Source organism: Pseudophryne corroboree, chromosome 2, assembly GCF_028390025.1.
Source record: "Pseudophryne corroboree isolate aPseCor3 chromosome 2, aPseCor3.hap2, whole genome shotgun sequence".
In the NCBI taxonomy this organism is placed as follows: domain Eukaryota; kingdom Metazoa; phylum Chordata; class Amphibia; order Anura; family Myobatrachidae; genus Pseudophryne; species Pseudophryne corroboree.
This window is the reverse complement of record NC_086445.1, coordinates 1,024,759,356-1,024,777,842: the sequence shown is the minus strand read 5'-3', so window position 1 is coordinate 1,024,777,842 and position 18,487 is coordinate 1,024,759,356. Positions and strand designations below refer to the sequence as shown.

Below are 18,487 nucleotides of genomic sequence, written 5' to 3'. Positions count from 1 at the left end.
CTAACCCTAACCGTCTCGGGTGGTACCTAACCCTAGCCTTCCCTTCCCCGCTGCCTAAACCTAACCCTCCCCGCTTGGTGCCTAACTCTAACCTCCCCTTCTAAGTGCCTAAACCTAACCCCCCGTCCCCGGTCCCTAACCCTAACCTTCCCGTCCCTGCACCCTAACCCTAACACTACTTCTCATACCTAAACCTAACCCTTTCTCCTGGTACCTAACCCTAACTTCCCCTTCTAAGGGCCTAAACCTTATCCCCGTCCCCGGTCCCTAACCCTGACCTTCCAGTCCCTGCACCCGCACCCTAACACTACTTCTCATACCTAAGCCTAACATCCCCCCCCCCACTGCAGCAGGACGGCCAGCGCATCCTGCTGGAAGGACGTTCGGAATTCCAGATGTTGGCATTTTGACGCCAGTGTCCCGAGCGGCATCGGTATTTAGGCTTGCTGTGTCCTTCGAGATCCCGGCGTCGGTATCTCGATCGCCGGGATCCCGTCCGTCGGAAACTCAACTGCCCTCAAAGTGGTGTGGGGTTGTGTACACATACACACTGACTACAAATGTAACCTCTTGCCTGTGTCTTCTAGCAAGAGGCTGATTTAATAGGGAATCATAGACTTCTTATATGCCACTGTATATCATAAACAGTTAGGATTTGGAAGACTACGGGGGAGGTGTGCTAAGCCTTGGAGAGAGATAAAGTGGAGAGGGATAAAGTACCAACCAATCAGCTCCTAACTGTCATTTTTCAAACACATCCTGTAACATGGCAGTTAGGAGCTGATTGGCCGGCAGTGCAAACATTAGATCATTTACAGTCAAAATGGCCGTCAGTGCCCAGATCCCACCATGGAATGCCCATTCCACAGAAAGACAGATCGGTGCGGTGTGCTATTTGTGTCCATACGAAGAGATCAGTCCGACTCGGAATCAGCCCCTGTGTCTTTATACTGTGTATGTGCTGTTAATGCTCTTTTTTTAATCATTTATGGCTGTAAAAAAGATTTTAAAAAATTTAAAAAATTGGGGTGGGGGTACAAAAAGTTGGTACTTACCTTCACTTATGATCTTCTTGGCTGCTACCGCGGAGGAGAGGTGAATCGGCTCCATAAAAATACTCTCGGTATAGGCACTGGAGGCCAAGGATAAGCTGTGAATGGAAATGTAACAGTGAGAGCCGATACACCACGGGGGTTGGAGCCGGTAGATCGTCACAGAACTGAACAGGACCCATTGATAAACTTGTATCGTTCCAAACCTTTACTTGTCAAATAACAATTTGTGGGTTACAGTATTAGTTTATTTACTTCCCCAGGGATCTGCATGACATTATCGAGTATTAGTGACCTCAGTAAAATTGATATTGATGTACTTTGCACCGCATATATTAATTATTCGCCCAAATGTTATCTAATTGGTCTCCTTACTACCGGAAAGTCTGACGTCGTTAATGGCTCTCTGTTCCTGTAAAAAAAGAGTCTTAATTAATTTTCCTTAATTGGGAGAAATACACTAAGAATTCCCTATGAGATATACTGTATGATTCATTATGTCCCCAAGGTTTGGCCAACTCTGCACCTGAACTGCAACAGTCAGAAAGTTATCTGCCGCACACTGCTTTTAATTGTCAGCTGCCTGGCACAATAATGCCAAACCTTGCTGCACAAAACGGGCCAAATATGTTTTTTTTTTTTTGCCAGGTTGGGAATGGCATGTAAAAAGTCTTATAAAATGTGCACTGCGGAGAGCGTAATCCCCCAGAATGATATATTAAAGCAAACGTCTTGTGGTCAACAGTGATTTTTTTCTCTCCTCACTTCGCATTAGCAGTTACCATGGAAACATCTCTGCTTAACAGGTAAAAGCAGCAACAAACCTTCTGATTATCACTTAAATAAAGCAAGTTTTCACACTATAATAAACAGCGCTGCAACAAACAATTTACTCCATTGTGAGAAAGCTAAAGCAATAACAAAAAATATAATTGAAAATAGAGGCATGTTTATCTATCTATCTATCTATCTATCTACACACACACACACACACACACACACACACACACACACACACACACACATACATATATATACATATATATATATATATATATATATATATATATATAACGAACTGACAACCGGCACTCTCACTTCAGATGCATCATGCCGCGGTGCACATTACACAGTGTATGCAGATCCTCCAAATTACGGCACTCGGCGGTCTATTTTAGGGAATAAACATTCCAAAAGCAACTTGCAACGTTTCGGCTTTAATTAGCCTTTTTCAAGCAACATCATGATGTTGCTTGAAAAAGGCTAATTAAAGCCGAAACGTTGCAAGTTGCTTTTGGAATGTTTATTCCCTAAAAGAGACCGCCGAGTGCCGTAATTTGGAGGATCTATATATATATCATATATACATGCTATATATCACATATATATTTGAGATGAGCGAGTTCGATTCTACTCGGATTTACTCGAATGTCCTTATTGGCTCACAGACGTCACGTGTTTTGGTTAGCCAATAAGAAAAATCCAGAAAAAAAAGAAATTGTGATAATTCTGGCGTTAAGAACTGAGTAAATCCGAACCCGCTCATCTCTCTCTCTCTCTCTCTCTCTCTCTCTCTCTATATATATATATATATAAAATTTAACATGTATAAATAATATATACATATTATAACATTTTATATAATTCTGTAATATGCTATTTTGTAAGGAGACTACATATATATATATATATATATATATATATATATATATAGAGAGAGAGAGATGGAGAGAGAGAGAAAAAAAATATGTATAGATAAAAAATATTTACATATATATATATATATATAAATATATATATATTTATCTATATGCATGTATATATATATATATATAGATAGATAAATATATATATATATATATATATAGATAGATATAGATATATATAATTTTGATCTTTTTAAATACCACATATTACCTCTTTTGTAGTACAGTACATCTTTACCTCACTTGCCGCTATCACCATTATCACAGTCTAAGGCTACTGCTGCACAGGACAATTATAATTAGCCCTTATTTTTTATTACACCATTGCCTCTAGCCACATTACTAGCCACATTAAACAGAGTTCTATTGTAGAAAATAGACTTTATCCCTTGCCTTGATCTGTCCAGATACTGCTTTACAACATCCCATACAGTAATGGGTTAAGCTCCTGGAATATTATAAAAATAGCTCAGTATTCCATCCACCGCCCGCTTACGCTTTGTCGCCATGTTACTTGATTTTATCATTTGTTCCCATGTTTTTATTTATTTATTTAATTGAATTTTTCCGCCACAAAAGCCCCTTAGCTATGTTTTTTGTTGTTGTTGTTGGTTGCATCCTAACTTCCAATTAAAGGCACGCCAAAACGGTCAGTGGTGAACACAACCTTGGTGTGGAAACGCATCAGAAGGATACATTTTAAAAATGGGAAAAGAAAAAAAAAATCTCAGCTTCTGCAGTGGAAATAATGGCAGGGGATTCAATCAGCAAACACTGGTGGTTTTTATATCCAAGGTGACAGAAATAGCCCTCTACATTCATCATGTTATATATTACCAACGGATCGATACTAGGGTAGCCATCTGGATACAGGTCGAGAGGGAAGGATCATCAAGCCTTGTGTTTTTCATGTCATTCACAAAGCATTCTGGGAGTTATGAGATGGACGTCTCGCCCTGCGTTTTTCAGCTCGGCTTTTCTCAGAAGAGAATTAAAGGGCAGAAAATGCCACAGTTTTTGTGTCTAGTCTTTTCTTCTATATACTAAAAATACTGTTTTTTTTTTTTCTGTCTCATATATTCCCATTGAAGTACAAAATTAAACCGCCAGGCTGGGCAAAAATAAATTACAGAATTTTTGTTATTAATTTTACTGTAAAAAAAATCTTTACAAATATGTATTTAAAAAATCTGCTCTTTTCCTTATTTCTTGCCAATCAATCTTGCAGTCAGTCCTAGTGTTTTCTTTTTTAGTAATTTATCTTTTTATTATATAGAGTTTTGAGAGTAATATATATATATATATATATATATTTATTGTGTGTGTGTGTGTGTGTGTGTGTATATATGTGTGTGTGTACATGTGTGTATATATATATATATATATATGTGTGTGTGTCAGGGAACCAGATCATAATAAAAAACACAAAAATAAATACATCCTGATACCTTTGAAATTTGCAGTGCATATCACTGAGCAGAAGTCTGTTCAAAGGACACTGTCAGTATAACTCCTTCAAACAGGATTCACAGCTTTGAAATGTAATAATACAGAGAATTGAGAGGAAAAATATCCTACAATGGAAAATGTGTTACTGAGAATAGGATTTAATTCTTTAAACACAGCTACTGTTGTATGCAGCATAAAACGTGATATTGTGCATGCTGTATATACAGTATATATATATATATATATATATATATATATATACACACACACATTTACATATATATATATATATATATATATATACTGTGTATACGGGTATGTGTGTGTATATATATATATATATATATATATATATTTATATATTTCTAAATATATATGTATATACATATATAACCATATGTATACACACACACTCACACATATATACATACACACACACACATGCTGTGTTTTATTGTATTTGTCATGAATAATTTATATATGAAGATGTTTACAGGAACATTTGTAAATAGCAATCATCCACAATTGTAGCATGAACTACCCGTTCCGTGCTGTAACATTGCAAAAACTCCTAAGAGTCATCTGATAATGATTCCAAAAAGATGGAATGTTTTCTAATTTAGAGTTTATTAAATGGCACTGTTATATGCAGGGAATTCATACAAACATATTGAGGGATTTATTTATTAGAATTTGTATTTATGGATTATATTTATACTTGATAAAGGCATATATATATTTCTGCATATTATTTGCATAATATGCTAATACTGTATGTTAATAGTTTCCTTACAAAGTAAATTAATTAAAGAATTGTACTTTGTCTATGAATGGAACAAAAAAATATGTGCACCAATATATTACAGAAATAAAATATTTTATGCCCAGTTATAGCATCATCATCATTATCATAATTATATTTTTTTTTATAATAATTTTATTTTTATGGTCCTTATTTCCCAAAAGATAGAATTATACTATACATATATAGCACTAAAATATTCTGCAACACACCATGAGTAACAGCGTTGAAACAAACACAAAAATTGCAAGAGGGTTCTGTTTGTTAGAGCCTAGAACCTAAAAGATTTACATTAGTAAAATCCCTTCACAATTTTGTGGATACTTTATTATTCTGTAAAAAAAAATTACTATTTTTGTTAGTGTTTTATGGTTCAAAACCCAACATTTAGAGCAGTTGCCACTGTATTTTTTTTCTTGCTTAATTACATAATGACATTTGCGCAAAGCATTTATTCAGTGTGCTGTGCTCTCTCCTTGAGATTGTCTCCAGCACACAAGTAGATAGGTTAGAAACAATTTAATGCATGCTTATTTTTTTACCAAAAGTCAGAGGAAAAGTAAAATAATAGTACCTTGCTATTAATCTTATTACAAATGATCAGATATGATTGGTTTTATTCATTTGGTATGATACTCCATTTTATTTACAGTATTTTAATATTATTTTAACAGTCCAGGTTCCTGGATGTGTTTTCCATTGAAGTCAAAGTCTTGTAAAAGTTTACGAGGGAAGCTTAGTTCATATAATAATGAATTGTTCCTGGAGAAGACGGTTAATAATTAATCTTTGATGAATGGACTCTAAAATATTTTGGCAAATGAGAATATATTGTGGTGTTACTGTTTACATGGGTTGTAGCCAGTATATTGTTTTAACTTACAGGAACTGAGCATATCGACCTAAAAACTTGATAATGATTCAGTTGTTTACTAAATAAGGACAAATTATCCATAACACATACAACCAATAAGAAATGAGCTTTCATTCACCGTATGCAAGTTGGACAATGTAAACAAATTCTTATTGGTAGATGGGTGGTAACCATGGTGGATGGGGTTTGCCCACAATCACAATGTTGAAACTCATTATATAGACAATAGGTATAACATGTTGACAGACAAATGTTGACATGTTCAGAATGTCGACAACTATGTTGTCTTGCAAAATGCCGACACTGACAAAATGACATGTTAAAAATTTTGACTGCCAATATGCCAACAGATACACAATGTTGACAACCAATTTTAAGCCTACCCCCTAACCCCCTTATATTGTCGACATTCTAGCAATGCCGTCATTTCACATGTTGACAATTTAACCGTGTTGACATTATGACATTCGACATTATGGTGCCAACTCGGATGTTTTTTTAAAAGGGCAATTGTGTACAAAACATGCCTTGTACAGGATTGCCCCTTTAAAAACTTTACAGTTCAGCCAGCATCCCGCACGGTCGCCGGACTTCATTACATCCCGCCCCATAATATCTGTGTGCAGAATGTTAGAACAAAGAGGAACTCAAAAGTTCTATCGCTGGAACTTCACAGCTTTGTAAAATGTAAAACTCAATTCCAAACCTCCATCGTCATGTAACAGCTCGGTCTATTTAAAATAACGACCCCTGACATTATTAGCCATCGCTTTAGTCATACCTCCCAACTGTCCCAATTCCAGTCCCGCTATTCGTACACTGTCCCGCTGCCCCTCCTGCGGGTCACGGTGTCCCGTGGGCAGGGGGGCAGTTGGGGGATCCTTTGATCACCCGCTGCTCTGCCTTTGAATACATGCTGTGCGTACATGCACGGCTGTATTCAGTGCTGAGAGGTGAGCAGAGGACTGTCCAGCGGCTCGGGGAGAGCTGGGCACGCCCCCAAATGATGGAAAATCGGTCCACAGAGCGAGGTCACGCTCACTAGGCAGAAGCCACGACCTCCCACCCGAGGCCATGCCCCCTTTTCGATTCGCGCACGGCTTCGCCACGCGAGGGTCCTGCCTGCTTTAGTCAAAAAGTTAGGAGGTACGCTTTAGTAGCCCCCGCAATATATTAATGGCCACCACCAAACTCACTTACGTTACATGAAAACCCCCAGATCAGATGAATACATCTACACAATAGTCCCTGCATTACAATAATAACCCCCCCCCCCCCCCCCCCCCCATACACACCATCCCACCCATTTCACTAGAAGTGGGTGGGATGCGGGAGGTTGCCCAACTCTTCCAGAAGTCTGTGGGACTGTCCAAAAATTAGGGAGACCCCTCCACTATTCCGGGAAAGTTGGCAAGTAAGATTACACTGCATATTAATTAACAGTAGCACTCAGTCACTGTACTGACCTCCTCGCTGCGCCACACCTCCCGACTTATCTGCAGCTCCGCTGCACCCGATCTGCGGCTCGTGCTCAGACAGGAGGGAGTGTCAGCATTCCCTTCCCCATAGGTTCCCGGCACCATCACTAGGTAGTGGCAGGGAGGTCAGCAAGCCCACACAGGGTGCAGGAAGGGAACAATTATGTATGATCTCCGCGGCACATACAGTGAGATAATTGCCCCCCCCTGGCACTCACCAATGCACCTGTGTCCTGAAAACTTTTGTAGTTTTATTTTAAAAAAATTGAGAAAAACTATTTTTAAGAAATAACTTACCAAACAGACTTCTGGTAAGGTCTGTGGCAAATCAGCCCCATATGTAAGATAAGAATGATTTTGGGACGTATAGGGCCTTCACAGCCAGACTGTGGGTGGGGGAGAGTGAAGGCGCAGACCAATAGCTTTCTATGTCCCTGTGTAGCACCTCCTTCTGCCAAAGCTGCTCCCAAAAAGCCTGGGTGGAGGTCAGCTAGGTCAGTGCCCCTAGGATGCGCGTTCCTCACCAGTTTTGCAGAGGCTGTTTGGGGGCACATAAGAAACCGTCATAACGGGTCCCAGGAACACTCTTGAGGGCCCTGTCAGAAGTTGGACATTAAGCTTGGACAATGCAAACGACAAGTTAAGCTAAAAAAAAAACCTAATGTAACTATGTATTTGGACTAAACCATGTTGCCATGCAAGGGGAGCAAATACATTTATATTTTTTCTGTGCAGGGTAAATACTGGCTGCTTTTGCATGTAGCCCACAAATGTTAGCCATCTTTATTATTACACTGCAATTTAGATATCAATTTGGACACACCACCCAAATCTAACTCTCTAAGGGGCCTATTTGTCACCATCCGCATCCAAGGATGCGGATGTCAGGTGATAAAATCGCCCATAATCGCACTGCGATAATTGATTACATTGCAGTGATGTCCCTGCGATGACACTCCGCAGCATCATCGGAGTCATCTGCCACATCGCCGCTACCGCCACCACCAGGTCGACCCCCCCATTGCGACTACCCCTCCGCACGCTGCGGACCCCCCCCCCCCCCCCGCAGGTCAGTGTACTTACCAATCCAGGGGGCCGGTCCACGCTGCTCCTGCAGGGCTGCTGGGCGCTGTATCCTGTGCGCTGTGGTGACCCAGGGTGCTGTAAAGTGCGCTGCCGCTTTGCAGCGTTACTTTACTGCACCGGGGGTCACAGCGCAGCATATGGGGGACCCGGCGCCCAGTAGCCTGCACAGGAGCACCGATCACTGGCTCCTGGACGGGTAAGTACGTTTTTGTTTTTGTTTTACTTTTTTGTTTTTGTTTTAAACACTGATCAGCTTGTGTGTCGCAGTGCTGCCCGGTGGTCTCGCTCGCCAGCCTGAGCTGAGCTGGCTGAGCTGCGGTTTTTTTTTACATTTTTTTTTTTTTTTTGTAAAATTGGCCACATGGTATTTCCCATTATAAGTCTGGGGAATGCGATGCGGGTTACTAAAAAAAAAAAATGATAATCAAAGGGTTTGGAGCAGTTTTTCATGAAAACTGCTCCAAATGCCCTTTAATACATTGGAGTGATACTAAAAGAAAATGTAAAAAGGGTGTGAAAACAGAAAACACCCTTTTTCACATTTTTTTTGTAAAACTAATGATAATAAATGGGCGTCTTAGGGTCATTCAGATGTGGATGGTGGTGCTGTCACTTCCTTGGAAGCAGCAGTGACTGCGCTGTATGGTGATGCAGCCGGAGACGCCTAATACAAGCAGACGCCTCCTGCTGCAGGAGTGATCCGACCTGCTCCCATCAGGCAGATTGCAGGACAATTGCAATGCGCTAGCCACCCATTGCAGAGGCAAGGAAATCTCTATACAACCACGGAGATCCCTGGCCTCTTCCCTCCCCCGAAATAGTGGCGACACGCCTCGATTTTGAAAAACGGAGTCTGATAACAGGGCCGGTTTCCGAGGCTTCTTGCTCCCCGGGCGGCATTAGGGGGCGTGGCTTCATACAGGGGGCATGGTCAGTTACGCCCCCTGTACTGTAGTAGGATGTGCGGTGCGCGATGACGTCATCGCGCACCGACCAGCAAAGGTCCTCTCCACGAAGGAAAACTAGACGCTAAGAGTCTAGTTCCCTTCGTGGAGAGGACCTTTGCTGTGCGGTGCGCGATGACGTCAACGCGCACCGCACATCATTACAGTTAAGGTCCTCTCCAGGAAGGGAAACTAGACGCGTAGCGTCTAGTTTCCCTTCACAGCGGGCAGCCCACGAAGGGAAACTAGACGCGTAGCGTCTAGTTTCCCTTCACAGCGGGCAGCGGCAGCGGGGGGCACCACAGCAGCAGCGGATCTTTCCCTGGTGCGGCGCCCTCGGGATGGCGCCGGCGCCCTCCGGAAGGCGGCGCCCTGGGCAAAAGTGCTGCTTGCCCGTGGCAAGATCCGCTACTGTCTGATAACTTCACTGACTGTCTGATGCTGCAGTGTTCACAGAACGGGTCCTGCATATGTGCAAACTACAGATAGATAATCAATACTTTGCTGCATGAACAGCAACTCCAACCACATCTGGATAACCCCCACTCTGCACATGTTACATCTGCCCCACCTGCAGTGCAACATGGTTTGCACAAGTGCACAGTTAACCGTTTGTTTGTTTTTTTGCTTTACTTCCAAATCAGAATCAGGCCCATGACAAGGTATAACCAAGAATCCATAGTCCATATCTATCTATATGAAATTATGCCACTTTTTATATATGCAAATACATTTGCATACATGCATATGCAAATGTTTCTAACAACATATTTTTGCATATGAAACACTTCCTGATCCACTCACCAGGAGTTAAATAGGTTAATTAGGTATATTTGTGCATATCTATGTTGCATATCTTTGCATGCATAATTTTCATTTGCATGCATTCGTCGTGGATCATTTACATATATTTGCATACATAATTTTCAGATCTTGCTGTGAATAAATTGGTTCTTTCTTTTAACTGTTCTTCATGGAATTGGCTATTTAAAGTTGTAATCCTTGATAAAAGAACATTTTATGTTGAGCAGTAAGTCCACAGAGGGTATTTTCACCTCATTACTCACAAACTTAAACTGTAGCATTTGGAATTGTGTAGTGATTAGTACAAGTGAGTCATTAATTCCTGGCATGTCGCTGCTGATATCACTATAGTCTAAATAGACATCCCATACATTCCGGCTGTGATGCACAATTGGATACTGTAATATTATCCTGTTCCCTAAGTGATCTCTGTGAATTAGGGGGTAATTCTGAGTTGATTGCAGCAGCAAGTTTGTTAGCAATTGGGCAAAACCATGTGCACTGCAGGTGGGGCATATGTAACATGTGCAGAGAGAGTAAGATTTGGGTGGGTTATATTGTTTCTGTGCAGGGTAAATACTGGCTGCTTTATTTTTACACTGCAATTTAGATTTCAGTTTGAACACACCCCACCCAAATGTAACTCCCTGCACATGTTATATCTGCCCCACCTGCAGTGCACATAGTTTTGCCCATTAGAGAAAGATTTTGCTGGATTAGATCCACAGTTACTTGCCTTTTTTGTTGTTGTTGTTGTTGTTGCTTTACTTACAATCATGAATAAGCCCAGAGTGTGAAAATATATGAATTAGGGGGGGTCATTCAGACCTGATCGCTCGCTAGCTATTTTTTGCAGCGCTGCGATCAGATAGTCGCCGCCTATAGGGGAGTGTATTTTTGCTTTGCAAGTGTGCGATCGCATGTGCAGCCGAGCGGTACAAAAAAGTTTTGTGCAGTTTCTGAGTAGCTCAGAACTTACTCAGCTGCTGCGATCACTTCAGCCTGTCAGGGGCCGGAATTGACGTCAGACACCCGCCCTGCAAACGCTTGGACACGACTGCATTTTTCCAAACTCTCCCAGAAAACGGTCAGTTGCCACCCACAGACGCCCTCTTCCTGTCAATCTCCTTGCGATTGGTTGTGCGAATGGATTCTTCGTATAATCCATCGCTGGGCAACTATCCGCTTTGTACTTGTATGACGCTCCTGCGCATTGCGGTGCATACGCATGTGCAGTTCTGACCTGATCACACCGCAACGAAAAAACCTAGCGTGCGACCAGGTCTGAATGACCCCCTAGGACCTGTGTTAGGAACAAACCATGTTGCCATGAAAGGTGAGCAAGCACATGTATATTGTTTCTGTGCAGGGTAAATACTGGCTGCTTTTGCATGTATCCCACAAATGTTAGACAGCTTTATTTTTATGCTGCAATTCAGATTTCAGTTTCGACCCCCCCACCAGATGTAACTCTCTCTCTGCACATGTTACATCTGCCCAGAATGGTTTTGCCCAGGAGCTTGCTTTTTTGCTTAACTTACAAACATGAATCAGGCCCTCTGTAAAAAAAAAAGGGTGCATGCTCGGTCACACCCATTTACCTGCACTCACCCAGATACATAGGGACTGATTCTGATTTGGGAATAACGAAAGAGCCAGTAACTGTGCACCTTGGTAAAACCAGGGTGGTCATTCCGAGTTGATCGCTCGCTAGCAGTTTTTAGCAGCCGTGCAAACGCTATGCCGCCTCCCACTGGGAGTGTATTTTAGCTTAGCAGAAGTGCAAACGAAAGGATCGCAGAGCGGCTACAAAATAAGTTTTTGCAGTTTCAGAGTAGCTCCAGACCTACTCAGCGCTTGCGATCACTTCAGACCATTCAGTTCCTGATTTGACGTCACAAACACGCCCTGCGTTCAGCCAGCCACGCCTGCGTTTTTCCTGGCACGCCTGCGTTTTTCCAAACACTCCCTGAAAACGGTCAGTTGACACCCAGAAACGCGCACTGCATGTCAATCACTCTGTGGCCAGCAGTGCGACTGAAAAGCTTCGCTAGACACTGTGTAAAACTACATCGTTCGTTGTAATAGTACGTCGCGTGTGCGCATCTCACCGCATTCGCAGAAGTGCCTTTTTTTGCCTCAACGCTGTACAGTGAACGAATGCAGCTAGCGAACAACTTGGAATGACCACCCATGTGCACTGCAGGTGGGGCAAATGTAACGTGCAGAGAGAGTTAGATTTGGGAGGGAGGTGTCCAAACTCATACCTGAATTGCAGTGTAAACATAAAGCTGTCCAGTGTCTGTGGACTACATGCAAAAGCAGCTAGTATTTACCCTGCATGCAAAAAAAATATTTTTTTTTTCCCCAAAAAAAGTTTGACAGGCAAAAGCAATATAAGCAATACACAGAGACAGCACAAACATACAGAACAGAATCAGAAAAGTCTTGTAGAATATTACAACAATCGATCAAGGGAAGAAACAGTACAACAGAAGAGAGTCAAGAGCTTAAACAGGGCAATTTGTATGGCGTAGGACACAGGTATAATGTGGTCAAATTACAGCTTCGAGAGGGGAAATTAGAACGGAGCACCAGAGTCTTACACTGTTAGATTGTACCAATCAGTATTTTGAAAACATTTCCGTAGGGCCTCTTTTAGTGACGGGGAAAGAGTACGAATATATGGGAGCCATGTGTCAAAGTATTTCCCTGTCAATTTCTCTTTGTGAAGCGTAGTGTTGGTCCAGTCTGAGTGAAATAAGAATGAAATTCTGGGATAGAGTAGTGCAATGGGTACGGAATCTGGGGAGATCCATTGGGAGAGTACAGTTATTTTTGCTGCCGCAGCCAGTTTGGCGAGTAAAGTACGGTTACCTTTAGATAACAATGGAAAGGAAGTCTTAGGGTAAATTCCCCAAAATGCCCAGGATTTAGTAATAGTGAATTGAATTTTCAATTCATTCGTAATATATAGTTGAAGTGCCTGCCAGAGGGCTTGTACCTTTGGACAGGACCACAAGCAATGGACTATATCTGCTTCCGGAAAACAGCATTTAAAACAATTAGAAGTTGGGGCATCCCCAATGAGGAATTTCAGTTTAGGTGTAAAATAAGCCCTGTGCAAAATTTTTGGGTGCATCTCTGTATAGGAGATCGAGAAAATAGTTTATCTAAAGTCATAGTGGCATCTAAAATGGATTTCAAAGAAAGATCTGGGAACTCCGACTTACATCTCAACAAACCATCATCCCCAGATTCCAGGTTAAGTAAAGGACGTGATTGGGCGTATATAAAAGCAGTTGAGAAGAGACCATTGGGATCATTGCGTAATGCTTTATCTAAAGTGTTGGTCCTGTCTATCTCAGTCAGAGTGGACAGAACTTTTTGTACATACAGTAGCTACTCGCTTGTAAAAAAAGAAATAAGGGAATCGTCAAGGATGGAAATCGCTCCAGTAACTGTCAGTGTGTGAGCAGGACTAAATCATCCCCACGTAAGAAGTGGTGGACATATTTCAGGCCTCCTCTGTACCATGTATAAAGTATCGGAGATGTATTATGTGGCTCGAAATTGGGATTACTCCAAAGGGTCAGGAATAAACAGGTTTGCCACGACAATTTCGATTTGCAGCGCACTGTCCTCCACACCATACAAGTAGAAGACAACAGGACATTATCTTTTACAAAATCAGGCATGGAGTGGGGCGTAGCATGTAGCTAGGAGACCAGATCCCAGTTTGGTATAAAGGTTTGTTCTAGTTGTTGGTTTGCATATACACTGCGTCCATTAATCCAGTCCAAAGCAACTCTATAGTTTGCCGCCACTGCATAAGTGCGCAGACACAGCAAATTTAGACCACCCAGGGTCCGCGGTTGTTGTAACTTGAATAGTGAGACCCTTGGCCGTTTACCTGCCCAAATAAATTTGGTCCATGCTCTGTTCAGTTGGGTGAATGTATCTTTAGGCGGGATCAATGGGAGCATCTGCAATACATATAAAAATCGTGGAAAAGTTATCATTTTATATCAGTGGCAACGGCCAGTGTATGTCAATGGGAGGTGAGCCCATTTAGAGAAATCAGTATAAGTCCTGGCAAGAAGTGAGGAAAAATTTAAGGTGTACAGTTTTGAGGGATGATTAGGAATTTTTATGCCGAGATAGGTGATATTATCATCTGTCGCCCAGTGAAAGGGAAACGAAGTACCCCAGCCAGTTTTGGCAGAGGGACAAAAGGCCAAACTTCAGTTTTTGAATAGTTAATTTTAAACCCAGACACTAATTCAAAGGAATTCAAAATGGAGAGCAAATGGGGCAGTGCCGCACGGGGGTTACTAAAATAAAGCAAGATGTTATCGGATTTAATTCCATGCCATCTATCTTCCTTTAAAAAATGCTGAAAAAGGGGGTCTAATGCCAAATTGAACAAAAGCGGGGAGAGAGGACATCCTTGCCTGGTGCCACGATATAATGTAAAATAACCGGTGTTATGGGCATTAATTGTCAAATAAGCTAGTGGTTGGTGGTAAAGGGTGTGAAACACATGTAAAAAGTCCAGGCCAAATTCCTGACGTTGGAGAATTCTACTTAAATGTGCCCAGGATAACTTGTCAAATGCCTTATCTGCATCACAACAGAGGACTATGTTTCCCGTCTCCCGAGAGTTATGTGTCTGAATCATAGCCGCCAACAATGAGCGGACGTTACAAACTGAATGTCTGTTGCAAAGAAAACCTGTCTGTGCAGGATGTAATAATTTAGGCAAAACCAATTGGAGGTAGGAAGCAAGAATTTTAGTAAAAATCTTGAAATCTTGATTCAAGAGGGAAATCAGTCTATACGAAGAGACCAAGGTGGGGTCTTTATTCGGCTTGAGCAGAACAATTACCCTAGCGGTACTAAAATCAAGAGGGGCCGAATGACCTGTAAGGATTGAGTTATAGAGTCTAGAAAGATGTTCCCGAATGTGTGGGGAGAGGAGTTTGTAGTATGCGGCAGATAGGCCATCTGGAACGGGGGCCTTCCCATTAGGTAAAGATTTGATAACCATCTCCAACTCTGCATCTGTGATGGGAGAACTAAGAAGGTCTCTATCATCGTCAGAAAGGGTAAGGAGACTTGCCTGAGTTAAGAAGTCCAGACCCTTGACGGGCTGATCAGGGGGTGCAGTGTAGAGGGTTTCAAAAAAGTCAAGGAAAGCATCACTAATTGTCTCCGGACTCTGTACTAGGGAGCCCAGGCCAGATTGAATGGACATGATGTGTTTAGGGGCCGAGGAGGCTTTCACTAAGTTAGCCAACAATTTCCCAGGGCGATTACCCCATCGGAAATACTTATTAGATTGGAATGATAAGAATAGTTTAGCCTGCTCAGCACAAAGGGTGTCATGGATCGACTTGGTATCCTTGTATAGGAGTCAATTAAATTCAGAAGGAGTAGCTAGCAATTGTATGTTGAGGTAACTGCGTGGGTTGAATGGGACAATCGGGCCTGGAAATGTTTTTTCTTAGTGGCAACATAGGATAATATATGGCCCCGAAGAACCGGTTTGGAAGCCTGCCAAAAAAGATTTATACCATCCGTATGGACACTATTATCCTGGATATAGTTTAGAAAGGATTGGGTTAAGTAAAGTTTAAAGTCATCAGAGCAGGCTAGGTAGTCTGGAAAGCGCCAGTTATGAGAATATGGATGAGGCATCAATAGGGTAAGCGTAAGAGTAATGGGGGCATGATCAGATAAGAGGATGTCAGCTATGGTCGAGTCTATAACTCTATGAATTAATGAACCAGAGAGCAACCAATAATCTAAACAAGAGACTACATTATGTGGATGAGAGAAAAGGGTATATTCCCTAGAGTCAGGATGTAAGAACCTCCAGGGGTCCATAAGTTGTAATGTGTCTAGCAATAATGATAAGGTGGATGGGGCGGATCTACTGGAGCCAGTCTGCCTAGGCCCAACTGACTCATGGAGGGAAGGGTCAAAGACCACATTTAGATCACCCCCCAAAATGAAAGAACCCTCCATCCAACCTTATAGGTTAACAAAGGGGGTAAAAAAAGGCCACATTCGGCCCTGTGGGGGCATAAATACATGCTAAGGTAAACCATTTCCGTTCAATATCCACCTTCAAAGATAAAAATCTCCCCTCAGGATCAATCCTTTCATCCTTAATATCGTAATGCAAAGATTGATTAAAAAAGAGCAGTATAAGAGGCACATTTATAATCACCAATCCAATTATCCCGCACTACGTTTGGGTCCGTGAGTCTCCAATGCGTCTCTTGTAAAAACGCCACATCGGGGCGAAATTTCTTGAGGTGATTTAGAATTTTCTTCCGCTTAAGCGGGGTGTTCAACCCTTCCACATTCCAAGAGACCAGGTTAAGAGAAGTCTTCGATTTGTCCGTGAGGACAGCAGTATCGGAAGACCTCAACATCATCCAACACCCAGTCTGGTGGAACATGGAAGGGGAAGCCATAAGGAAGCGTCCGTCCACCTGTCCCAGCGAGCAGGGGAGGGACCAAAGATAACCAGCAAAGAGAAAGAGTAAACCAGAAAAACAAGACATATTACAAAACGTGTAAGTGCAACAATAGCATATAACAAGTGCCACCTGTCCAAATATTTTAAAGTTTTTTTTAACCCAAATTGACAGTTCTAAGAACCATTGCAATACAATTAAAATATTATCAAGATTAGTAAGAGAAGGATAGTGGGGGATGGGTAGAAGAAATAGAGAGGGGAGTTGCCTCCGCTCAGGCATCCAAATTATAGCGAAAAAAATACCTCGCAACATTAACAACAGCAAACAGAAAAAATAAACATAACAATGTGTCATCCATTGAAAAGGAGAAAAAGGAGATTAAACTAGGCAATACTTATCAGGCCATGATCAGTCAAATGGCATCGTCCATGCGTGAATCAGAGGAGGACAAGGATAAAGAGTGTAAGAAATTGCGGGCAGTATCAGGGGTTTCAAAATAATGTGGTTTGCCGGCATGAAAGATCCTCAGCTTAGCAGGATAGAGGAGGACAAATCGAATGTCTTTTGAACAAAGTTCTTTGCAGACCGGAGAGAATTCCCTGCGTTGTGAAGAAACTTGAAAAGAAAAGTCCTGAAAAAGGAGTAATTTGGAATCCTCATAACAAGGGTTGTTGGATATGCGGTAAGTCTCCATGATTTTCACCTTGTCCAGATAGTTCAAGAGCTTGTAGATCACCGGTCTAGGGCGTTGTTGAGATGATTGTTTGTCAGCACCGTTATGGTGCGCCCTTTCCACTAAGTACAATGTAGAAGAAGAAGGAGGGCCCGGAGTCTCGGGAAGCCAGCGAGAGACCAGATCCATAAGATCCTTAGGGCGGACCGATTCCGGAAGGCCAATAAGGCATAGGTTGTTCCGCAGATTGCGATTTTCCAGATCTTCGATTTTATCGGTTAAAACCACAAGGGTGGCGTCATGTGTTTGCAATTGTGATACTGCCTGGTGATGGTCATCCTCTAAAGTTGAAATGCGGTATTCTGCCTCTACAAGACGTTTGGTGTGTTGCGTTATTTGAGCAGCAGCCGAGTTAATAGCCGCCATTAACGGAGCCAATTTAGCATCTAGAAGAGGCGAGATAATGTCCGAGATTTCTCTGGCTTGTTGAACAGAGGAAGGACTGAATTTGTCAGCCACATCCAGCCCATCCGTGGAATCTCCCTGGCCAGGAGATGTTGGGGAAAGAGAATGATCCGAATAGGCATCTTTATCCTTAGCCTTATCTCTGGACGCTGTTTTATTTTTGTTTTGGGAGCCTTTGGTCACCCGTGGCATTTTGGCGACATATTTTTCCATGATCAGGATCGTTGGAACAGTATGACCCGGTATAAAGCAGAGAAGAAATGTCACAAAAATGTTGTAAAATCCCTAATGTCGCTGGATGTCTCACAGATGCGTATGCGGCAGCAAACACGGTATCTTAGATATCACTTGGAATCTCACAGGTGCACTAGCAGCAGCAGCAGACACGGTGGCAGATATCACTTGGTGTCACACAGGTGCACAGGTAACAGTGGCAGTAGTAGACACAATGACACATATATCACTTGGGTGGTCACAGATGTATATGTAGCAGCCACAGCAGTAGTGACAGGCATGCTGCCTCTTGTACCACTTGGCCTCACACAAAGGTATATGCAGCAGCACCACCACCAAAGGCTTTGACTGTGTGGGAAAGACAGGGCACTGTGTGAAGGGCCTGTCCTAGATACTTATCAGGGTGCTCGAGTGGCGTGAGAAAGAAAG

At 42.1% G+C, this 18,487-nt stretch overlaps 1 protein-coding gene across 1 annotated transcript in view; it reads right to left on the bottom strand.

Moving 5' to 3' along the window:
• The window catches only part of STYXL2 (serine/threonine/tyrosine interacting like 2), a 161,718-nt gene that overhangs the window by 75,425 nt on the left and 67,806 nt on the right, over positions 1-18,487 (bottom strand). Inside the window, exon 3 of the mRNA XM_063956738.1 lies at positions 1,056-1,150. Coding sequence (XP_063812808.1) covers positions 1,056-1,150 — 95 coding nt within the window. The remainder of the gene's footprint in view (positions 1-1,055; positions 1,151-18,487) is intronic.